General features: G+C 39.9%; 1 protein-coding gene across 5 annotated transcripts in view; it reads right to left on the bottom strand.

Annotated features, from left to right (window-relative positions):
* Positions 1-26,822, bottom strand: part of LOC113084485 (mediator complex subunit 13L) — a 70,395-nt gene that overhangs the window by 38,457 nt on the left and 5,116 nt on the right. For all 5 annotated transcript variants that reach the window (XM_026254853.1, XM_026254861.1, XM_026254872.1 and 2 more), the window contains exon 2: positions 1,636-1,870. In XM_026254853.1, coding sequence (XP_026110638.1) covers positions 1,636-1,870 — 235 coding nt within the window. The remainder of the gene's footprint in view (positions 1-1,635; positions 1,871-26,822) is intronic.

The following is a 26,822-nucleotide window of genomic DNA, read 5'->3' as shown; positions in this document are numbered from 1 at the left end:
TTCATTATGTTGTTTTTATGTTCTGTGTCAGAATGTGCTGATGTTTATTTCTGTTCTGAGTCAATAATCCATAATAATGCTTTGTCCAGGGAAAAAGTCCATCCCGTTTTCTTTCACATCAAAATCTTTGGCTTGTAAATGGTGCTTGGTCTCTGCATATTTCTCTCCTGATTTAGATCAGAAAACTTTTTAGACTACCTGTATTTTAGTTAAAAATGTCTCAATGATGGATTTGTTTCTTACAAACATGCAGTTTCTGGCTACACAAGACATTAATTCATTAATTGATGGACTGCAATTGTGTGGATTATTTGTGGATTATTGTGATGTTTTTTATCAGCTGTTTGGACTCTCATTCTGATGGCACCCATTCACTGCAGAAGAGCCATTTTTGGGTGAACTATACCTTTAATATGTCATGTGTTTAGGCAAAACTGAAACACACAATGGACCAATCAGTGGCCACTGCTACAATTTATAATAATAGTGTATGAGAGGAGAAGAAGCCAGTTAGCATTCAGGATCTTCACTGCAGTTGTCATCATCGCTCACTGTTTCTATTTTCATCAGCTGAACTTTGTGTGTTTCTGCTGTTTAAGGAAGTAGTGTGAGTCACCTGGTTTCTTGCGAAAAAAAAAAAAAATTGTTCACTTCAGCAAACTGTGATGCTGTGCTTCCTTTTTCATGACTCAGATGATGACGCTTTTAACACTGCTCTTGACTCATTCATTCCTTCCTTCTATTCAGGTGCACTGGGGCATAAACAGGAAGTGACTGTGGTCATGCCCAAAAAAACCAGGAAGTCTTGTGAAACATTAGCAGACGTCAGATTCTCCTTGCCGGTTCAAAACATCTCAGCGAGTGACCACAGCGTTATTACAGGTGCAGTAATCCTGTGTGTGTAAATAATGATGTAGACGATTCTGCTTAATGAGTCATTATGGGTGAACACATGTCATCAACTGCCACTCTAATCACCACCACTCCAGTCATTATATCTCAGTAACAGTATACATCACAATATAATAATTCAACTTAAAACTCTGATTTTGGGACTGGCAACCTTATTTTCTGACAAGTGTGGCTCTCAGACCACCCCGTTCTCACAGCAGCTCTTGTACAGTATTCGCTCGCGGATCTTTTAATATGAGACTGTGTAATAAAAGCAAAAGATTTTCTCCATCAATCATCAGCATGAGAGAGATTTACGATTATGCTGAAAAAAAATCATTTCAGAGTGGATCCCGAGGAGAACAAGGGAAAATGTGAAAATTGTAGCTGAGAGGATATTTGGGAACGGCACAGATTTGAGAGAGCAAGAAAAGGAACAGACTAAGCAGCAAAGAGGAGTTTCTTTGTCACACAGCAGTGCATTCAGTGCTCAACATGCCGTTCACAACACGACCACTCTTACATTCTCAAACACAGTGCATAAATAACCATTAAATGATTCAAAACTGCACCTATAAAACTAAATTGTAACCCAAAACACACACATGCCACGGTCAGCTTCATCAGCACACAAGAAAACAAACTTGCTGTTTAAAACAATATCATCCCTGTATCATCAGGACAAATAAAAGTAATTATGAAATTATTTGTGGTTGCTGTTCAGCACCAGTTAGTCAGTCTTACCCTCCAGCTCACGGTGGATGATATCGGTCAAGTTCGGTTCTTCACCCCACCAGAAGATCCAGAGCTCTTTGGCATCCGGTTTGATCTTGCGCCTCCACACACACAGCAGGTTCGCACGGACGCACTGCATGAAGCTGCGCAGAACCGGGTCGTCCTGCGCTGGAGCGGAAATCCCTGGCCCATACGCCAGAGCGCCAGCACTGTAGCAGCGCCATTTAATGCCCGTCAGCTCGGCCTGCACAGGAGAACAATAAACACATCAGACAATCACAACACCTGGATCTATACATGCCATTTATAATGTCATATCACTGTAATGAACCGCTTTTGATAAGTAAATGATACACAATAAAGAGCAGCTCTATTTGTATCTGATAATGCTGCATTATCTGTGTGCAATTCTCCTGTTTATAAGGCCATTATCTCTGGAGATTAATAGTCATTGGGTCACTGCAAACATCCCTCTCTGAAACAGCATGTGTGCACAGACATTTACCTGGGAGCATCAGTGAATGCTGCATATAATCTGTTCATTCATTAACACATCACTGTCAATGTAATAAATCAATATAAAAAATAAAATGAAAAAGTTTCCCTTTCTTATACTGTCAACTGGTTTATTAAACAATTGCTCATCATTGTTTTCCTTTATTATGTGTATTATGTATGCATATTTTGTGTTATGAATAAGCTGAAAGAGTGTGATATATTCCACCTGTGGGAGCCAAAGACACATTTTTATGAGAATGGATAAACAAAGATTCAAATAAACAGGTAAATTGTTGTAGACAAATGTTACTGTGACAGCTGTTCACTTTAACTCCAATGATCAGTGTGTTGAGTCTGAGAGAGACGGTGTTGTGAGAAATCCTCTCAGTCAGTGTTTGACATCTTCAGCGTGAAGGATCAGATCTAAGAGAAGCGTGTGAAACTGTGTGTGATCGGACGCGCTGGAAACACACGCTTCATCACAGAGGAACTGAACTAAGAGAATTCTCTCTTAATGAAGAGAAGTGAGTGAGAAGCTTCACGAGCATCACTGATCCAGCAGATCTCACAGCTGATATCTGAAGAACATGAACATGAAATACACGTGTGTGCTTTCATTACCAGCACAGTCACCTCTTTTTACCTCGATTCAAATTATAATATCACTCTGTCATAACAGAATCTGTCCTGTCCTGCACTTTCTATACAATCTTGTTATGTTTCGGCATTTACCCTTTAAAAATAATGGTTTGATATTCACAGTATTTATGATGATGACATCTTCAATAATATTTCCTATCACATGCTGCAGTATTTCACTGGCCTCATTAAGCATGAGAACATTGACTGTAACTAATGTGGAGGAGTTTAATGATATCTGCTAGCTGAGGTCATTTTTGGCAATGTTAAAGGATTGACTCAAAACCTCTCTGGAAAGGGACTGGCTTGTAGGTTAATATTTTTTAGATGATTATGTGTGATTTATTAATCTCAGATGCTCCATAGTTCCTTCACTCGGCATCCGATACAAACTGAACACAACACTTTCTCCATGTAAGACAATCTAATCTGTTTAGCTAGTTGTTTAGTTAGCTGTGATTTTAGCGTTGAGGAACTTCTCTCCAGATTTAACTCCACCTGTTCTAATGTTTTAAATGCTGTGGCTCCTTTAAGGGCTTTTCAGTCTAAAGCCCGTTCTGAACCCTGGATTGATGATTCTATTCGTTCTCTCAGACGTTGTTGTAGAAGAGCAGAACGAAAGTGGAAAAAGGACAGGCTTCATGTTTCCTTTGAGATTTTAAAGGACTCTCTTTTTAAATATGACATGTCGACATTTGTCAGATATTATTAACAAAAACTGTTCTAGACCAAAGACTCTTTTTAACATTATTAATGCTACTCTTAATCCGTCGGCCTGTCGTTTTTCTGGGGATTCTTCTCTTTCATGTGAAGAATTTTTTATTATTTTTCGATGGTAAAATTAGGGATCTCCGGCTGGGGATATCTCCCTCGGTTTGTTATCCATCTAATTGCTCCATCGCAAATACATTTTTTAGTCAGTTTAAACTAATCTCTCTTCCAGATTTGCTGCAAATAGTTGAGCACCTAAAGCCCTTGGGCTCGTCCTTGGATATTATTCCTCCTTTTTTACTTAAGCAAGTTTTTATTGACATCGCTCCATATCTTTTGTTTATCGTTAATCGCAGTTTAGAATCTGGCATTATGCCTGATTGCTTAAAGCATGCAGTGGTTTACCCACTGCTTAAAAAACAGAATCTGGACGGATTCTGAAAAAAAAAAAATTCACAGTTACAACATTTTTTATCTGACAATTCAATGTTTGAAACATTTCAGTCAGGTTTTCGTAAATGCCATTCTACCGAGACTGCACTCTTGAGGGTTCTTAATGATATTTTGATATCATGTGATTTGGGTGATTTTGCAGTCCTGGTGCTCTTGGATTTGACGGCTGCTTTCGATACAGTCGATCATGCTATTCTCATTGATCGTTTAGAACATTGTGTTGGTCTAAGAGGTGTTGCTCTTGATTGGTTTAAATCATATTTTGCAAATAGGAGTTTTTCAGTCAAGATGGGTGAACATTACTCGAGTAATGCTTTTTTGCCCTGTGGGATTCCTCAGGGTTCTATTTTGGCTCCTTTGCTTTTTTCCCTCTATATGCTCCCACTTGGCTCAATTTTTTAGAAAACATGGTTTGTCATTTCACTGTTATGCGGATGACACTCAGGTTTATTTGCATGTCATACGAAACTCTGTGGGTCTTGAGTCTCTTATGACATGTTTGGCAGATGTAAAGACTTGGCTTTCCTTAATTTTTTTTAATTTTCAATGAAAAGAAAACTGAAATTATATTTTCTGGTCCATCTGAATTTTCAAATTCCCCAAAAATTGATTTGGGAGGGATGACTCTGTGTTTAAAATCATGGGTAAAAAACCTTGGCTTCACTTTTGATGATGGCTTAAAGTTTGACCGACAAATAAATTCAGTTGTCAAATCTTGCTTTTTTCAGCTGTGTCTGCTTTCGTCTGCTTTTCGATTTTTAAAAAGTAATTCACGTTTTTATTTCATCAAGGCTGGACTACTGTAACTCACTTTACTTTGGGATTAGCCAGACAGCTTTATCCCGCTTGCAGCTTGTTCAGAATGATGCGGCTAGACTCTTGTGTGGCGTCAAAAGGAGGGAGCATATTACTCCTATTTTATGCTCACTACATTGGCTGCCTGTTTGTTTTAGAATTGATTTTAATATGTTGCTCCTCATCTTTAAATCTCTGAATGGTTTGGCTCCACTTTATCTCAGGGAGTTGCAGACCGAGTATAAACCCACTAGATCCCTTCGGTCTTCCAACCAGGATCTATTGTTTACCCCAAAGTCGAGGCTTAAGTGCAGGGAAGACCGTGCTTTCTGTATTGCTGCCCCCAGGCTTTGGAACACCTTGCCACTGTCCATTAGACTAGCCTCTTCTCTTAATATTTTTAAGTCCAGGCTAAAGACATTTTTATTTTCAAAAGCGATTGTACAATGTTATAATAATTTTTTTTATTTTTTTTTCGTTGTGTGTTTTTCTCTGTTTTTAATGACCGTATGGAAAGCACATTGGTTATGTTTACGACAGAAGTTGTAGTTAATTGTCCTATATAAATAAATTGTCATTGTCATTGTCATAGTTTTACAGTATGCAACTTCCAAAATGCAATAAAAGGTTTTTATTAGCTCACCTGGAAACAAAAGTGAATTTACAAGTTACTGGGTTAATAGAGCAAGAGCTATTAAGGAGAACTAGTGCATGAGTTTTCTAACAACTAAAGATTACCAAAAGCAGAAATGTTATGAGGTATGTGTACCAGGATTATTAAAGTTTACTAAATAAAAAAATAAAAAAACTTTTCATTTAGTTTTATTCGATGTACTAAAATAACTAAACCTAAAATAAAAACTATATAGACATTTAAAAAATTATAAAAATAACAAACACAAAATTGCTAAAACAATTAAAAATGAAAATAAAAATGAAAAATACAAAGTAAAACGAATTAAATAAATAAAAAATAGTATCTCAATGATACTAAATAACATTGACGTACACAGCAAAAATATAAATATTTTTAATGTATCTTCCAAATATCTAGAGATTCTTGAAATAATAAACATTTATTTTAGAAGCAACACAACACAAAAGATTTTATATATTTTAACAGACAGATCACACAGTCAGTACATGTGTCCTGTTGTCATTATTGAAATGATTTATTTAATTTTTCATGCTGGTCTATTATTGAAGTAATAACTATTTCAAATAACAGTGCCTCTAAGCAGCAGGTAAACATCTTGTTAGTTGCTGTAGATGTTGGTCAGGTCATCAGAATAAGCAGCGGTGCGATCATCTGCTGTTCGATCAAAGCTCTGGCTACGCAATAAAACATGGTGACTCTACCAGTGTTTACTCAATTTATACTGATCACAACAAACCTAACAGTGCAGCTGTAACTTCTTCACGTGAATGATACAAAGATTAAATGTTCCTGAGATGTTGCGGCACAAATTGCAAAATTGCAATTGTAGAATTGTTTCCTAAGAATGACCCAGAAATGCTGTTGCATCGACAGGCCTCAAGCAAAAAACTTGGCGGGTGTCAAAACAAACATTATCTGAAGCAAGGAAGAGCTCCTGATGGCCCCAGCTCTGATCTCCTGGACTTCTGAAACACACACACACACACACACACACAATATATTTCTCTCACACTTGCAGAACTGCTGTCATCTCCAATCATATCCATGGATTGAAGTGTTCACGGGATCAGGAAATAATTCTGATGTCAGTCTATTCTCCTGCAAAAGTGTTCCTGCAAGTATTTGCTAATATACCCTATAAAGTTCTTAACTCCTTTAACAACCACAAATATGCTATAAACATACCATAATGCACCTGGTTATTCACTGGTGAATTAGTTAGGATGACATTAGTGTTAACAGCAAGACTTAAATCTAAATTGTAGTACAAGACATAAGTCAATGAGTAAGTCATTCACACTGGATGACAAACCTACTGCAGAAACATCAATGAGAAGGGCAGAAACTGCACATAAACAATGAGTTTCACCGACACAGTCATCCAGAGCTTCTTCTGCTATCACTTCCATTAGCTCTACAAGCACTCCAACAGAGAGTCTGAATCAGAGACTGTAGACCAGGGTCTTGACCTCAAAGGTCACTGTCCTGTGACAGGTCTCCAGAAACCAAGGAAGCTACTGATGTTTTCTTAGCATTATAAGTACAGTCACCTTGTGGAATTAAGGTTTTTTGCTACTGTCGCCTTTGGCTTGATTAGTTAGAACTCAAAAGACACTTAATTTTCAGTCATATTATCAATTTGACAGCAATGACACTTTAAAAAAACAAAGGGGAACTGATCTTAATAATGAGTCTGTCATATCTGTCATATGCAGGGCTCTGTATTCATTTAGTGTTTGTTCTCTGAAAATCAGAAAGAGGGTATCAATGACAAAAGGAAGCCTTTAGGGTCTGTCGACACAAAATATAGTGTCCATGAAACATTAGACATGTTCTGATCGGCACTGGAGACTCAACAGCATGAACCGAGGCGCTTTCATTGCTCCTCTTAAATTATCAGTAATAAAAGAATCTCCATGCTTTCCACAAAGGACATCAATAACAAAACTCACAGAGACAGTAGGAGAATTGTAGAGCAGATAATAAGCCAACAGTCCGACCCCTTCAATTATAACCCACTGGAATTAAATGAACCCAATCACTGTGTCGTTTCTTGTTTTGGGCTCGCTCGAGTTTGAGAGGAGCACACGACGGCCTCAGGACTCTAAACAGAGGCTTTCATTCTGCTGCCACCTTTACCAGGCCACACAACAGCAGAAGGTGCCGCTGTACCCGTTCCGTCACAGACATCAGCCTCGGGAGTGCAGAGAAGAAAAGCGACCTAATTAGAGCAGGCATCGTCCCGCGGGGCGGAGTGACGGATGGACCTGCCAATCATCAGCCAGGAGCCTCGCACCACAAAACACCGTGTCGAGCGCCGACTTCTCACCTGTCAAGGGCCGTCTCAGCGGGCAAACAGCCTGACTGTAGTTATGAACAATGAACAAAGCTGACTGAAGTCGCTTTGCTGGCAAACAAAGGCCACGAGGCAGATTCAGTTCAACACGGCAGAGCAACCTAAACCGCTGTCCCTGTTTATGCTAAATTATTAACAGGCAGATAAATAAACCAAAGCCTCCTTTACCAGCTCATCTCCTGTGTGACTTAATTAACTCTGACAGGCACAGAGAGACGGGAGCGAGAAAGAGAGGGAAGTCGAAACAGTTGCTAGGCAACATACAACATCTGTAGGATTTCAGCAACTTATTCCATTTTCAGGATTCTGTCTCCAGGGTTACAGCAGAGTGATGCTGTTGCCAGCCATTCGCAAGGCTTTTCTATTGACTGCACAGGACAAAAGGGATGTAATTCGCACCAGCTCAAGGTTTCACATGCTCCATGATCATAACTTCACTGGAAAACGTGAACAGAGTCTTGATTTGTCGCCAGACAGCTGACTGCACGCTTCTGTCCGGCAGGATCGTATCGTGGATCAACCTGGCATTCAAAATGTTCAAAGATCACCCACTCAGATCTTCAGTACTCTTGTTTATCTACTCATAACTATCTGTCTGCCCAAACAGACTCATTTGGCAGACACTCTGGTCAGTCACTGTGTAGCTTTGTAAACATTACATTTTTCAGACCCTTTTATGCAAAGGGACTCACGCTGCATTTAAGGGTATATACCGTAGTTCATGCATTTCTTTGGATACGACCTTGCAGTTGATAAAGCCATACTCTGTTGAGTTGTTGAGCTGAAATCTTTGTTTGGGAAAGCAGATCAGTCACATGATTCGCAGATCACAGTAGTGTAATAATCCACAGCAGAATGCATAACATTACAGCACTGTTGTGAGGATCACCATTCATGTAACATCACTGCATGCAAAATGAGCAGCAGCTGAAGAAAACATTTGCAGTCAACATCAGGGCTGCTCAACACGGCCAAATGTGTGATAACAATATATTTTTTATTTTTTCCAAATCTTATGATAGCGATATTTATCACAACATGCATTTACTATTGGGAAATGCTTTTCACAAGTTTGTTAGACCTTGAGAATGAATGTAGAGAATTATTTGTATTTTCTTTTCACAATTAAACTCCACAGATTACCCTTTAATTTAGGGCTTCCTGGAATCTGTTTTTTTTTTCCTTCGTAAATTCTGTTTTCCATTCGATTTTTTCCTGGATTCTGTGTTTAATGATTCATAACAAATTTGTCATAAAATTGTGTCTAATGATATGAATTAATAACACTTTGACACAAACAAACTCACAAAGTTCCTCAGTCAAAGCTCATAGCAGCGATCATCTGAGCACTGCACCCTGAACAGGTCACAGCCTACCACTGTAGATCGCCATTTATATTCTACCACTTATTTGCTTGCCAAATGGGTGTGGGATTGATTCATAAAGTACAACCTGATTTAACTGCACATCCATCATAACAATGCAGGACAACAGTTGCACTGTTGAATTTGCAGTTTCAGTTAAAGCATCAAACCTCACACAGTGGCTTCCTCTTCTTCAACGCTTATATTTATATCAAGTCCTCATCACTAACTGCTTGAACTTTGGACACATATAAAGACTAAATGCTCTGACTATATTGCAGTCGGAATGTAACAGACGGCTGCATTCAGCAGCACCGCTGGAAACATCAATATAACCTTGAGGTGGAGCAGACGGCTAGGACCATCACCATCCTTTAAGTCCAGCATGCGTGGCAGCATGGCCAGCACTTGCTGCCAGTCGGCCTGCATTTCTGCCAGTTCTTCTTTGCTATTCCCTGGTGTGTCTCTGCACGCAGGAACACCAGAAGCTAAGAATAGCACACAGCTGGCACTGCAGGGCTTACATATTTCACAGTCAAACCACCAGCGCTCACGAATATCAGCCTGCAGACGCAGCACTGATGAAACTCAATGAAGCTGTATGTCTGCGGCACTTCAGCCATTAAAACATTAACAACACCATTAAATCCAGAGCTGCTTCTCAAATTAGAGGTCATTCGCTTAATTAGTGTTGTTAGATGTCAATTGTTCACTAGTACTAGCGATGACAGTGACGCGCCTAATCCTCTATCACTGAGGTAGTTGAGTACGTGTTTATGCTTCAGTCATGAATGATCCTCAGATCAGGCGTGATGTTGAGAAGAGTGTCCTGATACTTCACTGAGTGATCAGACCATTTTCACATGCTGGATCAGAAGAAGCACTGTTGTAGTGCAGACAGGGTATACCCAAGTATATGGCGCATACCCACTGCTTTATCAGTTGGCATTGTTTATGCCCTCTGATGTGCATCATTCAGTAGTGTTCTTCATTAGTCTAAATCAGTGGTTCCCACACTTCCTTGGTTTCTAGCACACCCACCGCACTACTCCAGTTAAACACCACATTTTTAATTGCAATAATACAAACCTTCCTTGTATACAGGGCATGACATTAACTTTTGTGCTCACCAGCCACTGTAACTTGTGGTTTTCCAAAATTAGTCCAGCATTTTTGATTCATTCAAGAAAGTCCCTGTCCCAAATTGCACCCTAAACCCTTGCGGTCTTCCTCTGAGTCCATACTTTTGTGACATAATGCCCCTTCACCCCAGTGCGAACAGTAAAGTATGTACTTATTTAGTGAAGAAAAAGTACACACTTTGGATTGCAAGCTTAGGGACATCCTAGTATTATGTCATACAAATGCATGTTTATATTAATATTTCTGCAAATTATGTCTTTAAAAGTGATTATTAGTAACTTAAAACAGGGGCGGTTTCTTCATTAGAGGAATTGGGCGAAGCACCACTACAGTGTGAAAGGGAAGGATTTTTTTGGATTTATTGCGAATCACAATTTTATTTGTTTCAAATACAGACCACGATTCTGAACAGACAACTAAACAAAATAGCATGTAATTTACTAGAGGTTCAGAAAAATTGTAAAATGCTGCAGTCTATTTATTACTTTATTTTAGTTTTTATTATTTAAAAAACAAATTGGATTTATACAGGTTATTCTTTTTTTGGAAACAGCACCGCTGGAAACTGAAAAGGTCTGCAAAAGGTCATGCAAACTGCCCGCCACATTGTTGGAGGTGAGCTTCCCTCCCTCCAGGACATCGGAGCATAAGGAAAGCCTGGAGGACATTCAGAGACTCTAGCCACCCGTCCAACAGACTGCTCTCTCTGCTGCACTAGCCGACTGAGGGATAGCTTTTTCCTAATGACTAATGAACAGTCCGAACTAATACACCATACAGCACCCTACAGCATACTCCTACAATACAGTATGCCACACACTGCACTTTAACTCCAACACAGTTCAATACTGGACTATACATACATCATGCACTAAATACAATAATGTATCTGCTACCACTGGATACCATTTTGGATAAAAGTGTCTGCTAAATGCATAAATTAATAAATAAATGAAAATGAATTATGTGAATCTATGTGTACAAAATGCAGAATGTGTACATATTGCTAACTGTAAGTATGTATATAGTCATACTGTGTATAACTGAGTATTGCTAACTGTACTGTATGTCTAAAAGTACACTGTGTGTACTGAGTATACAGTATGTATGGGGAATATTGCACATTGTCATCTGTATAAGTCTGTATGTCTATATGTAAATTGTTTCTGCACTGTCTGGAGCACGTTCCCATGAATTTCAATCACCAAGGCACATGTGCTGTAGTGATGTGACAATAAAAGTGATTGGATATAATATAATGAGGCTGTTTTTTGAAATTCTTTTGTCAATGAAATAAAATCGGCAGTGGTGTCAAAAGTACTGGCATTCATTACTCAAGTAGAAGTATAGATACTAGGGTTTAAAAAGACTTTTGTAGAAGTTGAAGTATCAACTCAAGCTTTTTACTCAAGTAAAAGTGTAAAAGTACTGGTTTAAAAAACTACTTAAAAGTATAAAAGTAAAAGTAATGTAAGGGGGAAAAAATGCCATTAAGAACAAAAGCTTAGGCTGCACCACAGGGGCCTATTGTGCACTACCCCACCGCCTCAAAAAAAAATTTTCTAAAGGCCATAGGCCATAATGACTATAATGTTATATTAAAATGTTCATGTTGAAAAATTTGGGATGCACTAGGCTTCCTGTTTCAGCCACATATATGAAAATACAAAAATGGTGTGCACATCCCAAACATCCAATTAGGACGCAGGTGCAAGACAACTGAATGAAATAGACAAATAAAGAAGTGACGTCTGAACACTGAAAACTACTGCTCCAGAGGAATTTAATCAAGCAACGTTTCGACCTTCAGGTCTTCATCAGCCGCATATATGCCCATTTAAAATGGACGCACTTTAGTACAATGCAAATACATTAAAGGACTAGAGATATGATGACTAGTTGCCAATAAGTATTGTTATGGTGCAAAAAGTCAAACTTCAGAGGCTTGTCATCAATAACTTTTAATGGAATGTAAATGTACATCCAAGATTAGCTGCAGGAATCTGCGAGGGCAATGGACAAGAACATTGGTGCAGGCTTAGTAACAATTACTCTTGTGTGGTTGACTATTTACAATAAACATTATAGTGCTGTCAAAATGAATGATTAATCCAAGTGATTAATCAAAAACTAAAACTGAAAAAGAAATCATAATCCTGATACTTTCTTGATTGATAGCTTCTTGTATTCAGTACATACGTCCAGTGTTCAGGGGTAACGAGTTACAAAGTTGGTATAGCCTACTTATCACAACATTGTCAATCACATCGTCAATCGAAAACGCTAATTTATTAAAACGTCTCGCTACCGAACTACCTACAGTAGCTTAATTTGTGGAGGACGAAGAAAAAGCACTCATTTGGTAAATGAGCCAATGAATAAATAATAACTTTTAAGTAGGGTCCAGTGCCTTTTCAATACTTTTAAAACGGTACCAGCTCCTAAACGGTGCCTGAACCGATACTTTTTTTACCACAAAAAAACTATGGATAACTTTAAAGAACATTACAAATCTTTAAAATAAATCCATAGCTTGTTGTGCAACAAGTGCTTCCCTTAATCTAAGGCTAATAAATGTATTTCACAATCTGGGTCATTATTTAATACAAAACCACACATAATGTTTCTACTGTATCTCTGTCAATCACTCTTATATTTAGTTAAGATGAGTGCTGTCTGTCACTGTCTTAAATCAGTTCTGTGAATTACTGTATGCTCATTCTTTATAAAGTAGCAACAATGTCGTTTTTAAAATACAGTACTGTGTTAAAGTCTTATGGAAAAATTAGTATTTTCTCCCCAAAAAGGGTTTTAAGCCAGTTATTTATATCTTTTGCTGTAGTGTGTCAGTAGGAAATATCAGTTTGCCATTAATTTTAATAATAATCTAGTGTGATTTTGAATGCACAAGCAGTCTGACAACGGGAAAATTAATGTTTGGAAATGTAAACTGATATTTTATATTGACACACTACAGCAAAATATATAAATAACTGTCCGAACACCATTCTTTTAAGTGAAAATACTAACGTGTCTAAGACTTTTGCACAGTAGTGTATGTATAAAGTACGTATGATTAAATGAAGTATATTTAAGTAAGTGTAATTAAAGTATGTGTTCGTTCATATGTGTTAAGGGCTCGATTTTCGCTGGAGGAAACGGCTGTGGTGTGATGAGCGAAAACTTTACAGATGAGAAACCGACTGCTACCTCGTGACCTTTTGTAAACTGTATTTATGACAAAGAACTGGACAGATATGGATATTCTAACAATCTATCGATAAACACATACCTTGTGTCCTCTGTTTGTTTAAGTGCGCTTGCGCTGCTCCGTTCGCGGTCTGCGCCTCTGCGGATTGAAGAGCGTGCTGAAAGACGGAGAGGAGACCGGTCTGACGCTGGTTTCATGTGAAATTTAAACGGACTGACTCTGAGGCGATCGGGATACCGGTTCCATACCCAACCCTACTTTTAAGAAATATATTTTTTGATAAACGGACCCAAAACTGTCTATGTCCTGGCTGGACTGTGATGTGATTTGTGTCACGTGCAGGTGCGATGGATCGCGTACAGACCAATAGGGTGTCGGAATGGTATATGTTTATACTTCTCATCCAACCACAATCAAATTCACTCCATCCGGATTGGCGCGATTTATCTGGATAGGTTTTTTTTTTTTTTTTTTTTTTTTTTTTTAATGATGACAAGCCGGAATGAAAACAAGCCGAAATGAAATAGCAGTAACGAAGCTATTTTTAAAATGTAAGGAGTAGAAAGTACAGATACTTGCATGAAATTTTAAGGAGTAGAAGTAAAAAGTCGGCTGAAAAATAATCACTCAAGTAAAGTATAGATATCCCAAATTTCTACTTAAGTACAGTAACGAAGTATTTGTACTTCGTTACTTGACACCTCTGAAAATCGGTAATATTCTAGTTATGGTAATTCGATGTCCATTGTTACATTTATAGCCCATAATTCAATCACTCAATGTTTTTGTAAGACACCAGTAAAAACTGGACAGACCTGTGGACAGCCAAACAAAAAGAATATTTGAAATCCAAGAACCCCTCGTTAAAATACAAAATCAAAATTTGGGTAATTTTAGGTAGACTGGTAGTTTTGGCAAACAGAGGACAAGAAGAAATGTACAGTGTGTGTGTTTGTGTGCTTGTATGTATGTGGGAGAAATGGACACTACACTAAACTACACTAACACACAACTAGATACATTTTTTGTTTATGCTTCACAGGTTGTCTCTTCTTTAGCAGTGTGAAGTCCATTGATATCATCAAGGAGCATCGAGGTGTATCTCTCTAGAAAGAGAATGAATGAAATTCAAGCACCTAGCCAGGGAAATAGAGAGACAAGTTTGTCAGCCTTGAGAAAGGTGAGGAACATGCTCTAGGGCACACACTTCATGTGTGAAGATGGTAGAACAATAGAAAGAAGCGGTCATTGAGAATGTAGTGGAGGCTGAGTGAGTCCTACATGAAGGAAACTGAAGCTGTATTTCAAACAGCCTACCATTTGGCCAAAAAGAACAGACCCTTTTCTGACCATGAAAGCCTCATTGAGCTGCAGGGACTGAATGGTATAAAGATGGGCTTAATACTTCATTTTTGTTACAGTTACACAAATGTGACCCTGGTCTTAAATGTCAATTTTTCGAAAGAGAATGAGAATTATACATCATCTAAAAGCTGAATAAATAACCTTTCCATGGTCAGGATTAGGATTTGACAATATCTGGCTTGATACAACTATTTGAACATATGGAATGCAAAACAATAAAATTACTTAGAAATCACCATTGAAATATGGTAAGAAATTTACAAAATATCTTCATGGAACATGATCTTTACTTAATATCCTATTGATTTTTGGCATAAAAAGCCCTTATATGAAGCCCTTTAAGAATGTTTGTTATGATGAGAGGAGGTCCAACAAAGAGAAGCAAATGTACAGAGGATTATTTGTCTGTGTTCAAAGTACTGAAATTCTTTGTGACCTTGGGCTCATGTATGACACACTCCATGAACTAAGTGTCCTGTCACATCAGGCTAGTTCTTTAACTCTCCTCAGAGCAGAGCAATCGGAGTGATGCATACATTCATAGAGAGTCCAGGTGAGAAATATGGTGAGGCTTTAAAAGCAAAAGAAAGAGAGGTGTATCAATCTATAGCCTTGAAAAGAAATACAAATCTCAATTCTATCAATCCAGGCCAGTTCTTACAAAGCCTTGTGACGAATCTTGAGCAACGCTTTTCTTTCATTCTTGATCAGAGTATATGGCCATCGAACCCCAGCATCTGCCATGGTGAAAAACAAGGTGAGGGTGAAGTGACATTCAGCCAAGTATGGTGACCCATACTCAGAATCTTTGCTCTGCATTTGACCCATCCGAAATGCACACACACAGAGCAGTGAACACACACACACACTGTGAGCACACACCCGGAGCAGTGGGCAGCCATTTATGCTGCGGCGCCCGGGGAGCAGTTGGGGGTTCGATGCCTTGCTCAAGGGCACCTAAGTCGTGGTATTGAAGGTGGAGAGAGAACTGTACATGCACTCCCCCCACCCACAATTCCAACCCTCTAACCATTAGGCCACGACTTCCCCCTTCCCCACAAGTTAAGCGACTGTGCAAGTAATTTAACTCGCACACAAACCAAGCACTGAATGGGATCTGGGACCTACTGGAAGAGCCCAACAGTGAGACCAATGACCTAAAACCACTCATTAACTATTTGAAAACATTCCCTATCAGCAAAGCAGAGTGTGAGAGGAACTTCAGCCTTATGAACAATGTATGCACAGACTAAAAGTTTGTCCTTCTGATCTTCAAACATATCAAACTTGATGATTATTAACATCAATGGAACCCCTACTTCCAAGTTTAAACCTAGAAAGTATACAAAGACCTGGTTGAAGAGCCACCGTGCTGCCTCTTCTGTGCGTTCCAGACAATGCAGTGTGAAAACCCCTGCAGAGAGAAAGTCTGTCTGGAATATTCTGTAAAAACCTGCACTGACAATAAATCTTGTGTTCAAAATCAGTTATTTGTTATTTCATATTATTTCAAGTATGTCATTCCTTACCTAACCTTGAGCCAAAAATATGAACACTTATTGAGATATTTGGCAAGTTCAAGTTTCAAGTTTATTTATCATGTGTACAATGTCAGAGACAATTGCACACTGAAATGCTTAGGTTCAGTCTCCTGCATTCTACATCCGTGCAATACAATATAAGAGCAATATAATAATAATAATAAAATAAAACATAAAATCAAGTCTTGTACTATGTGCAGTCTGTTTTTAGAGTGAAAATGGTCTTTGTAAAGAAAAAAAAAATAGGTTGAGAAAATATATCACTGTGGTTTTAATAATTATATTGTAAAAACGTATACATTTTACGTATACATTATATTTAACTAAATATTGTTATTTGTTTAACATATTGTTTTACGGTAAATATATTGTTGCATTATTTTAATGATGATGATATGTTAATGTTGGTTAAAAATAAACATCTCAGACTCAGACTGAAACACCACGCTTGCTTTAAAAAAAAAAAAAAAAATTGGGGACATAAATTAAGAGTATACCCACCTCTGAAGGCCTCCCTACACCACTGTGAAGGAACATGACACACATCTACAGACACTCCTCAAACACTGCAGCAAAGTCTCCTAGTATCCCACTGCCAGACACTGGTCTCACCAGGTGTCACTGTCAGCTCCATCTGTCTGTTCTCTATAGGGTGACCGTGCAGGACAGTCCTGAGCAGTGTCCTGCCAGTCATGAGCAGTATCCCCTAATTCAATTTTGACTGTATTCTTTTTTCCTTCCCTGAAATGATAATGCCACAATAAAATGAATAAAAAAACAACTATGATTGGGGTCTAAAAATCCATTTGTGAATCCATCTCATTTTAACTGGAGAGGGAAAAATAACCAATAATCACATTCATAGAGAGGATTTTTTCCCCATATGATTACTGTATGAACTGAGCCTGATCAAATGTGAACTCTGACTGATGGTTTAATATAGCTACACCAGCGAGGACTTCATATAGACACATGCTGACCTTTTTAAACAAATTTAAATGGACAGTTCATTCAAAAATGAAAATCTGCTGTCCTGAAGAATGATTTGTTTGCAAACATTTCATCATTTTGGACATTTGCCTGAGGCTCTGGATTACAAGTAAAAATGGTGTAAATAATGTTTAGTTTCTTGCACAGACTGACAGTTTCACATTATAAGACCTTAATATATCATCAGGAGCCATGGGTATTAATTGTGTGTTGCTTTTTTGACCCTCGAAGAGCTGGTACACATTGACTTAAACTGAATCACCATGGACCTCAGTTTCAGCTAAAAATCTTCTTTACTGTTTTACTAAAGAAAGAAAGAAAACTCAGCTTCATCTTGGATGGCCATCATAGAATGAGTAAATTAACAGTAAGTAAATTAATTCATTTCTGGATGAACCAGTCCTTTAATAAATGTATAATTTAATAGCTTATATGCACTGTTAAACGTTATCATTCAGCTTCACTGCAAATATGATTCATGCAAACCAACATTTACAGTTTAACAGTAGTAATATCTCTCTCACACATCCTGCAACAGAGCAATAACTAGGTGGTTGCACAAGTTCATTGTGTATCATCACGTCATGATCAGAGCACTGTGTGTGTGTGTGTGTGTGTGTGTGTGTGTGTGTGTGTGTGCGACCTGAAGGGGGTGTGTCTGTTGCTCTGACTCAAACTTTCAGTGGTGACTGCAGTGAGCAAGGCAGAAACTGGGCTGTAGCTTGAACTCAGGAAATGCACACACACACACACACACAATACTTTCCTAAAACGAAAACAGATTCCTCTGCTCCCACACTCCTCTCTCTCTCTCTCTCTCTCTCTCTCTATGCAGCTGGACATGTTTTTGGAGCTCAAACACGTTTTTAGACATTGCTGTCTTGTTTTCCTATTGGTGGCAAGAGTTTCCATGCGTGCTGTTTTCTGTCAGTCTTCTGTGAAAGTGTGTTTGTGGGAATGTGTGCACTGGTTTCAATATTGACTTGAAGAGAGAGTTTCTTACTGAAGAACACACAAATGCACAGCTGTCACTCTGTGAATCACAGTCTCACCATCATTGCATACCCTTCATTCACAGTCATGAGCCAATGAAAAAACTTGAATTATCATCCAAAACACATCTAACTTTTTGTGACATTTAAATAACAGTTCCTGTCTTCATTTTGAAAGTTAATAATCAAACTAGCAAACTAACACAAGATGAAATGTCTGTAAGGTAAATAAGGCTGTGTTTAATTATAATTATCTTTAAACATTTACATTTTTATTTATTTAGGTATTTGAAATGAATCAATAAGAATTCAAATTATTAATTTTGATAATGTTTAATACAAAGACACAAGCAATCTGTCATTAGTTAAATTACTATATGCAAACATGAAAGGCTGCTCTATCTTTTGTGATAGTATACTATATATTGTAGAAATAGAGAACTAGAATGCCCCATTCTATTTCTGATAAACTCCGCTGCTCTGATAAAAAGAACCATTTCAAATATTCACAGGAGAATAGTGAAAAATATTGTTTCCTCAAAAATATGAAGCAGCACAACTGTTTTCATCATTAAAATAATCAGAAATGGTTACTGGCCAGCAAATCAGCATATTAAAATGATCATGTGACACTAAAGATTGAAGTCATGCTGCTAAAAATTCAGCTTCCATCACAAGAATACAGTAGCCTATATGTTAAAACATTCCAATAGATATTTAAATGGATAATATTTCACAATATTACAGTGTTTACTGTGTTTTTAATAACTAAATGTTGCCTTTATAAGCTGTCGACCCCACCAAAAATGAACGTTTAGGACACAAATAGATGTAGTAGATTTCGGGGTATTTCACGTTGGGCCTTTCAGTTGGATAATTTCTCAAACAAAAGGTTAGGAAAAGGGGCACTGATACAGACCAATAAAATGTAGTTTCTTAATATATCCTCCTCTCAGATTCACATAGATTGGTGAAAAAATCCTTTGACATGGTTAAAAATAATAAATAGTCTTGTTGCCCATTACGTTTCCCTCCAGTGGGTGCAGTTCTCAGTAATATGATAAGTTGTACTCTACTTTTGTGTCCTAAAAGCTTTTTGGGAGGGGGGGGGGGTCGACAGCTTATAAAAACATAGTTCTGTGTGTGTGTGTACAGTACATGTGTATGTGTGTGTATGTGTTACGCTATAATGAGCTATAACTGTCCGACTGGACAAGAGACTTTAATTCATTCAACAACACATTCAAAAACACTGATTCATTCAAAGAGAGATGTAATGAAACGTGCTGTTGAAATCATTTTAACTTTGATCGCCATGTTAGAAGGCTCAGCTGACCAATGCGCTGATGCTAAGACAGACATGTTCCTTGAACATGACAACCTATTTTCACAAATATATATGACTCGCAAGTAAATCGCACATGATCAGTTGATCTCTCGCTCATTCGATGTCTGTTTAGGATTGTTAAAGTCCCCATAAAATCAAAATAATTGTACTTACAGTAAGTCATTTGTGGATTAATGCTTATTGGTGACGCAAATCATTTCAAACTATTCAGTTCGTATCGTTGAACTAGTTCAAGAAGAACCGGTTATATTGAATCATTCGTTCGCGAACCGGATATCACTACACTTAAACGCGCTCACAACAGACCCGGAAGAGAAGACAATGCTGAATGAAGTCATAGTTTTTGTTATTTTTGGACCAAAATGTATTTTCGATGCTGCAACAAATACTACTTTGATGATGTTTTTCTTACCTTTCTGGACATGGACGGTATACCGTACATAGGTTTTTAATTGAGGGACAGAAGGCTCTCGGACTAAATCTAAAATATCTTAAACTGTGTTCCGAAGATGAACAGAGGTCTTACGTGTTTGGAAGGACATGAGTCATGACATAATTTAAATTTTTGGGTGAACTATCCCTTTAAGTGCAAATCTATGGATCCTCTGTACAAATCAGCATGGTACACAGTATGTTATCATTACTAACATATGTAATATTCAGTACACATGCACGAAGTGTAAAATGAGAAGGGCGTAACCCTATTATAGGAGTTATCCTGACAGCCCTAGTGCTACCTGAAGTTTTTCAGGTAAGTATAACAGAAATATGCACGTACATAAATACCACAGAAACTGAATAATCTATTTAACTTTAAAATAACACTGGTTAGTCTTAAATGTATAAATAAACATTAGTGACAGACAGCAGCAGCTTTATTTAGGTTACTGTCTCTTTAAGACAGTTTTGTTTCTCAACTGTTTACAATTCACTTAATAGTCTGTAACCAACAATGTTTAGTATAAATCGACTGATTACGTGAATACATAATTTTATATGTATTTGGCCGTTTACATACAATGGGCCCTATCTTGCACCCAGCGCAATTGACTTTGTACACCGACGCATGTGTCATTCCTATTTTGCACCCGCGCAAAGCGCGCTTTTCCCTCCACAGAAGCACGTCGCTAAACTAGTGAATGAACTTGCGCTCCCTGGGCGGTTCGGCGCAAAAAAGGAGGCGTGTTCCGGCGCAAACAATCCCTGGTGCTATTTTGCTGTTCCATTAAACAATTGCGCCACTGACCAGAAAAAACCTAGTCTAAAGTCAGTGGCGCGTTGCGCGTTGTTCATTATGCTATTTAAGGGCGCATGCTTGACCATAATGTATAGCGTGCACAACGCGCATACACTTTGCTCATGTGATCTACACAGATGCAACAGTTATTTTTGCAAATCATAAATTGTTACACTAAAAAATATTAACACGTGAGATGACGGAAATCATTGTGGTGTGCCACGAAGATGTGAAAAAATAGGCATAAATCTAGCTTACAAATTATTCAGGCTGAGGGAGAGCTGTGCACAGACAATCACTCATCACAGCGAGAGCGTCGCGAAATGTCACAAAAGGAGTGTGTTTTTGGTTGCCAGGGCAAGACAACCCTGCACAGATTACCAAAAGAGAAACAGCATTAAGGGACCAGTGGATGGAGTTTATTTTTTACAGAGCATCAACGGAGTTGTGCAAGTGTTTGTGTTTGTTCCCTGCATTTCGAAGATGCTTGTTTTACAAACAAGGCCCAGGTTGACGCTGGATTTGCACATCGTTTATTTCTTAAGGATAATGCAATCCCAACGAAAAAGGGTCACGATGTGTTGGAACCGCAGGCGGTGAGTAAAACTGCTTCAAATATCTCTGTGTTGTTTACTTAGCTATCAGCGCGTAAGCACATCAAGTAAACAACATGCGATGTTGTTATCAAACTGCACTTTCCACATGTACAGCTTAAAAAAAAAAAAAAAAAGACGACAAAGTGGAACTTAGTCATTTTCCAAAACCGCTAAGCAAATATATACAGTTTCAGTACATACCACATAGAGAAGCCTTTGCTGATGCTCCTCTTGTTAAATTTCAGCCTCTGGATCTGTGTCACAGCTTCCAGACGCGCTCAACACAAAATCCTACTGGCGCTCGTGATTCTTTAGCTCCGCCCACACGTCACGCCTCTAGGCGCTCGTGTTTTTCCGGGAAAAATCGGTACAGACTATCTTTCTCTTATGAATATAATAAAACTAAAGACTTTTTGGAGTTATGAAGGATGCAGTAATACTCTATAGGTACTCAAGATTAACAGGATACTGAGTGAAAACGACATTTCACCCCCCCTTTAAGACCAACCCATTTTAGATTTGCGCCGGGCGCAAGAGCCATTTATCCCGCCGGGAAAATAGCAACAGCGCCGAGACCCGCCCACAAAGTTACTTGCGCTTCGCGCTTTGACACTTGCGTTTCAGATCGTTAAAATAGGGCCCAATAAGTCACAACACCTCTTAATGTAGTTGCGTGCTCTCAGATGCAGCTTTATGTGTGTGCGCTTTGGGTGTGAGCTCACAGAAAGCAGTCTCACAGTTTAAAATCAAAAGACTCAGTGAGTAATCAGTTTGGTAAAATTTTAAGTAAATCTCTGTGTCTGTGACCAATATTTACTGAGCTCTGATGAACGATGAACCGAATAATTAAAAAAGTTGACAGTTAACGAATATCTGAACATAAGTTTATTAACATAAATATTTTGTTTAAATTCTTACTGCCTTGAGTTAATATTTTTGAATAAATCTAAAATGCTTAAAAAACTTGTCACACACCTGGACTCATTTAATGTGTTTTTGCCCGTGACCCAGTTTCTGTCTTTCCGTGTTTGATTAGTTCCCAGGTGTGTCCATTATCTTCCTCATGTGTTCCATGTCCCTGTTAAGTTAATGATTCCATCCACCTGTGTTTCCCCAATTATCTGTTGTACATAAGCCTTGTCCCTTCAGTTCTGTTTTGTCGGGTCTTCTCACTTGCAGCTCACTTGTGCTCACTTGCAGCTCACTTGTGCTCACTTGCTACTTACGTGTGTCTACCTCTGTGCTCCATGTTGGATATCCCCTGTGTTGGATACATTAAAAACCTTATTCCGTTTATCCTCGACTCCGTATTCCTTCAGGCAGCGTAAAACCGTGACAGAAGACCCGACCTCAAAAGAGAAAATAGAAAACTGCGTGTTCTTCCCTCCGTTTTGCTTTTGTTTTTTCACAGTCTTTTCTTTTCTTAGTGTCTATGGATCCCCTCTATCGTCCCGAATTCCTCATCCTCCTGCTGAAGCAGGAAGGGCGTTCTCTCGAGGACCATACCAGACAGTTTTTCCTATTAGCTAATGCCACCAGCTACCCGGACGGCGCGCTCTGCACCTTCTACAACACCAGCCTGAACTTCAAATGCAGAGCGTTGTCGTCCGAAGATGGTCCTCGAGAGGATTTCGCCGCATTCGTGGAGTGGACTCTGGCGAGAAATGGCTCATCTCTCACCATCTGCCCCATAGAGGACCTCGCCAGCCCCACTCCCGACCCAGAGACCAGCCAGCCACCATCACGCCGCACGGAGCCAGAGCCCACCGCAGCCGCAGAGCCCGAGCCATCCACTGACAGGGAGCCGGATCTCGAGAGCGCGACTGACCAGGTGTGTGAGCCGGCAACACCGTGCATCGTGGGAGTCCTCGTGGAGATCGAGGGCGTGGAGGAAAGCCCTGCCCACACTCCTGCGACTGAGGGTGAGCTGTATGCAGTCTCTGAAGATCATATGGAGCAAGTTCAGGATCTGATGGACTGGTCTATGGAGGTAATCCCTAATTGTCCTGTTTCCCCGCTGGTTCCGTCCAGCCCTGATTCCCCTGCATACCCTCTCAGTCTCCCACTCCTACCTCCTCCAGTCATTTCCTCTGCTCCATTTCCGCTGGTTCCGCCCAGCCCTGAGTTTTCTGTTTCTCCGCTGGTTACGCCCAGCCCTGAGTTTTCTGTTTCTCCGCTGGTTACGCCCAGCCCTGAGTTTTCTGTTTCTCCGCTGGTTCCGCCCAGCCCTGAGTTTTCTGTTTCTTCGCTGGTTCCGCCCAGCCCTGAATCTTCTGTGTCTCCGCTGGTTCCGCCCAGCTCTGAATCTTCTGTGTCTCCGCTGGTTCCGCCCAGCTCTGAATCTTCTGTGTCTCCGCTGGTTCCGCCCAGCTCTGAATCTTCTGTGTCTCCACTGGTTCCGCCCAGCTCTGAATCTTCTGTGTCTCCGCTGGTTCCGCCCAGCTCTGAATCTTCTGTGTCTCCGCTGGTTCCGCCCAGCTCTGAATCTTCTGTTTCTTCGCTGGTTCCGCCCAGCCCTGAATCTTCTGTGTCTCCGCTGGTTCCGCCCAGCTCTGAATCTTCTGTGTCTCCGCTGGTTCCGCCCAGCTCTGAATTTTCTGTTTCACCGCTGGTTCCGCCCAGCCATGATTTTTCTGTTTCACCGCTGGTTCCGCCCAGCCCTGAATCTTCTGTGTCTCCTGTATTCCCTCCCAGCCTCCCTCTCCCGCCTCCTCCCAAACCTGCTGGTCTCTCTACTCCTCTTTCGCTGGTTCCGTCCAGTCCTGATCCTCCTGTCCTTCCTCCCACCCTTCTCCTCTCTCCTCCTCCTAGACCAGCCAGTTCCTCGTCATCCCTGCTGGTACCAGTCAGTCCCGCAGCTCACCCTCAGTCCGCGCCATCGGGGCGCGGTGGTTCGCCGCTGGACTGCCAGTCTCCAGCTCCGCCTTGGCGTGTTAAGGCCCTGTCTCCGCCTCCAGCCTCCGAGCCCTGGACTCCTCCTCGGTCCTTCGACCCAGAGGCTCCGCCTTGGCTCTTAGCTCCCTCGTCTCCACCGTGGCCTGTCATCCCACCTGCTCCACCGGGCTCCCTCGTCCCTCCGGCTCCACCTTGGTCAGTCGTCGACCATCCGCCGCCTCGGGACTCCACTCCTCTGGTTCCACCTCGTCTTTCCATCCCTCCGGCTCTGTCAGGCTCCTCCTTCCCTCTGGTTCCACCTCCATCCTCGGTCGCTCCGGCTCCACAGCGGTCTGCCAGGACCCCGCCTCCGCCTTGGTCGCCTGAGCCTTCTGCTCCACCTAGGCCCTCCGGAACCTCGTCGTCACCCTGGCTCTGCGGCTGTGCTGCTCCATCTTGGGCTCCTCACCCACCGGTGCAGTCTCCGCCTGTCGGCCCCCTGGTGTCGTCGACCCTTCCTTCACCATGGCTCCTCCCGCCGTCGACTCCACCTTGGATCTCCGTCCTGGCTGGTCTCTGGTGGACCATCTGGCTCCTCCTGCTCCTGTCTCCTTCCTGGCTCCTCCCTCCGTCGTCTCCTCCCTGGCTCCTCCTTCTGTGGTCCCTGTCTGCTGGCCCCCTCCTGGGAGTCCGTCCTCCACCGGAACCTCCTCCCAAGTTCCCACCCACGCCTCCCTCTGTTGTTTCTACGGTGCGAGGACGCACCTACCGGGAGGGGGGAGTACTGTCACACACCTGGACTCATTTAATGTGTTTTTGCCCGTGACCCAGTTTCTGTCTTTCCGTGTTTGATTAGTTCCCAGGTGTGTCCATTATCTTCCTCATGTGTTCCATGTCCCTGTTAAGTTAATGATTCCATCCACCTGTGTTTCCCCAATTATCTGTTGTACATAAGCCTTGTCCCTTCAGTTCTGTTTTGTCGGGTCTTCTCACTTGCAGCTCACTTGTGCTCACTTGCAGCTCACTTGTGCTCACTTGTGCTCACTTGCTACTTACGTGTGTCTACCTCTGTGCTCCATGTTGGATATCCCCTGTGTTGGATACATTAAAAACCTTATTCCGTTTATCCTCGACTCCGTATTCCTTCAGGCAGCGTAAAACCGTGACAAAACTAACTTGATATGCATACTTGGCTTTGATAAACAGAATATTGATTACATTGTTAAAGGGTTTATATGATGCGATTTTAAGTTTTCCACTCTTTACTCTTTACTCTTTACTGCGTTCTTGTTTTTACGCACATATCTTCCTATAATAACTTTCCATGAAGAGACAATTTTGGCAAAAAAAAAAAAAAAAAAATGTGATTAAAAAAATTAATAATAATAATAATAATAATAATAATAATAATAAAGGCTTTACATTATTATAAGTATAAAAAAATTAGGGTTTTATTTTGGAGGGGTGCTCGTCCTTGTCACCTACGAATAGTTTGCATCCCTGGGTACTCTACTTGCTGCCAGTGTGGAGCCCACAAATCAATATAAATAAATATAATTACAGTTTCTGGATATTGGCAGGAACTTGAACACACTGTCGTATTCGCTGATCCAGAGTAGTGTTGTCACGGTACCAAAATTTCAGTATTCAGTACCGATACCAGTGAAAATCCACGGTTCTCGGTACCAATTTCGGTTACAAAGCAAAACACAAAAATATGCTAATAAAAAAAAAACAAATTTTTTATCATTAAAAATAAAACCAATGCCATTCTTTATAATTATTTACAATTGTGTTTAAAGTTTTTCTCCAAGTAATATAATTATGAAAAACTGTAAACAAGTTTCACCCAAATTGTATTTATTTTTTATTGATTTAATTTTTGGGTAAATAAATGGGATTTGCTATAAAAATTAAAACATGTAAGAAATATTGTGTGATTTATTTCTTTAAAAAGTTTTAGCAATGTTTTCAACAGTAGTAGCAGTATCACATACATTCTACTAAATAATAGTAATATTTCTAGCACAATGCCTGTGTAAAAAAAAAAACTTTTATTTTGACGTGTTACCTTGAATACCTTTGAATAGACACTGGTTTTATTCAAATAAAAAAAAATGAAAAATGTTTGTGAAGTGAATGCTTGTGAAGTGACTCAAAACAGTTCTGCTGATGTTGTGTATGTTTATGTTTTTATGTCCTCATTGAGATGGCAGATGCTGAAATTACTGCAAGCAAAACGGGCTTCAGTCGTAGTTTTATGTAGTAAACAAACCCGCACATCTCTGCCATTCATTCCTTCACACAGAGGCGCAGAACATGCAGGATTCATATTTCAACCAACATTTGTGGCTTAACATTTACAGATACTGGTCCATATGGAGATTTGATTTGATTAATTTATGCTAACTTTGACAAATTCCGT

This window comes from Carassius auratus, chromosome 5 (assembly GCF_003368295.1).
Source record: "Carassius auratus strain Wakin chromosome 5, ASM336829v1, whole genome shotgun sequence".
NCBI classification, from domain to species: domain Eukaryota; kingdom Metazoa; phylum Chordata; class Actinopteri; order Cypriniformes; family Cyprinidae; genus Carassius; species Carassius auratus.
Note: the sequence above shows the minus strand (reverse complement) of the source record. Positions and strands in the feature narration are given on the sequence as shown.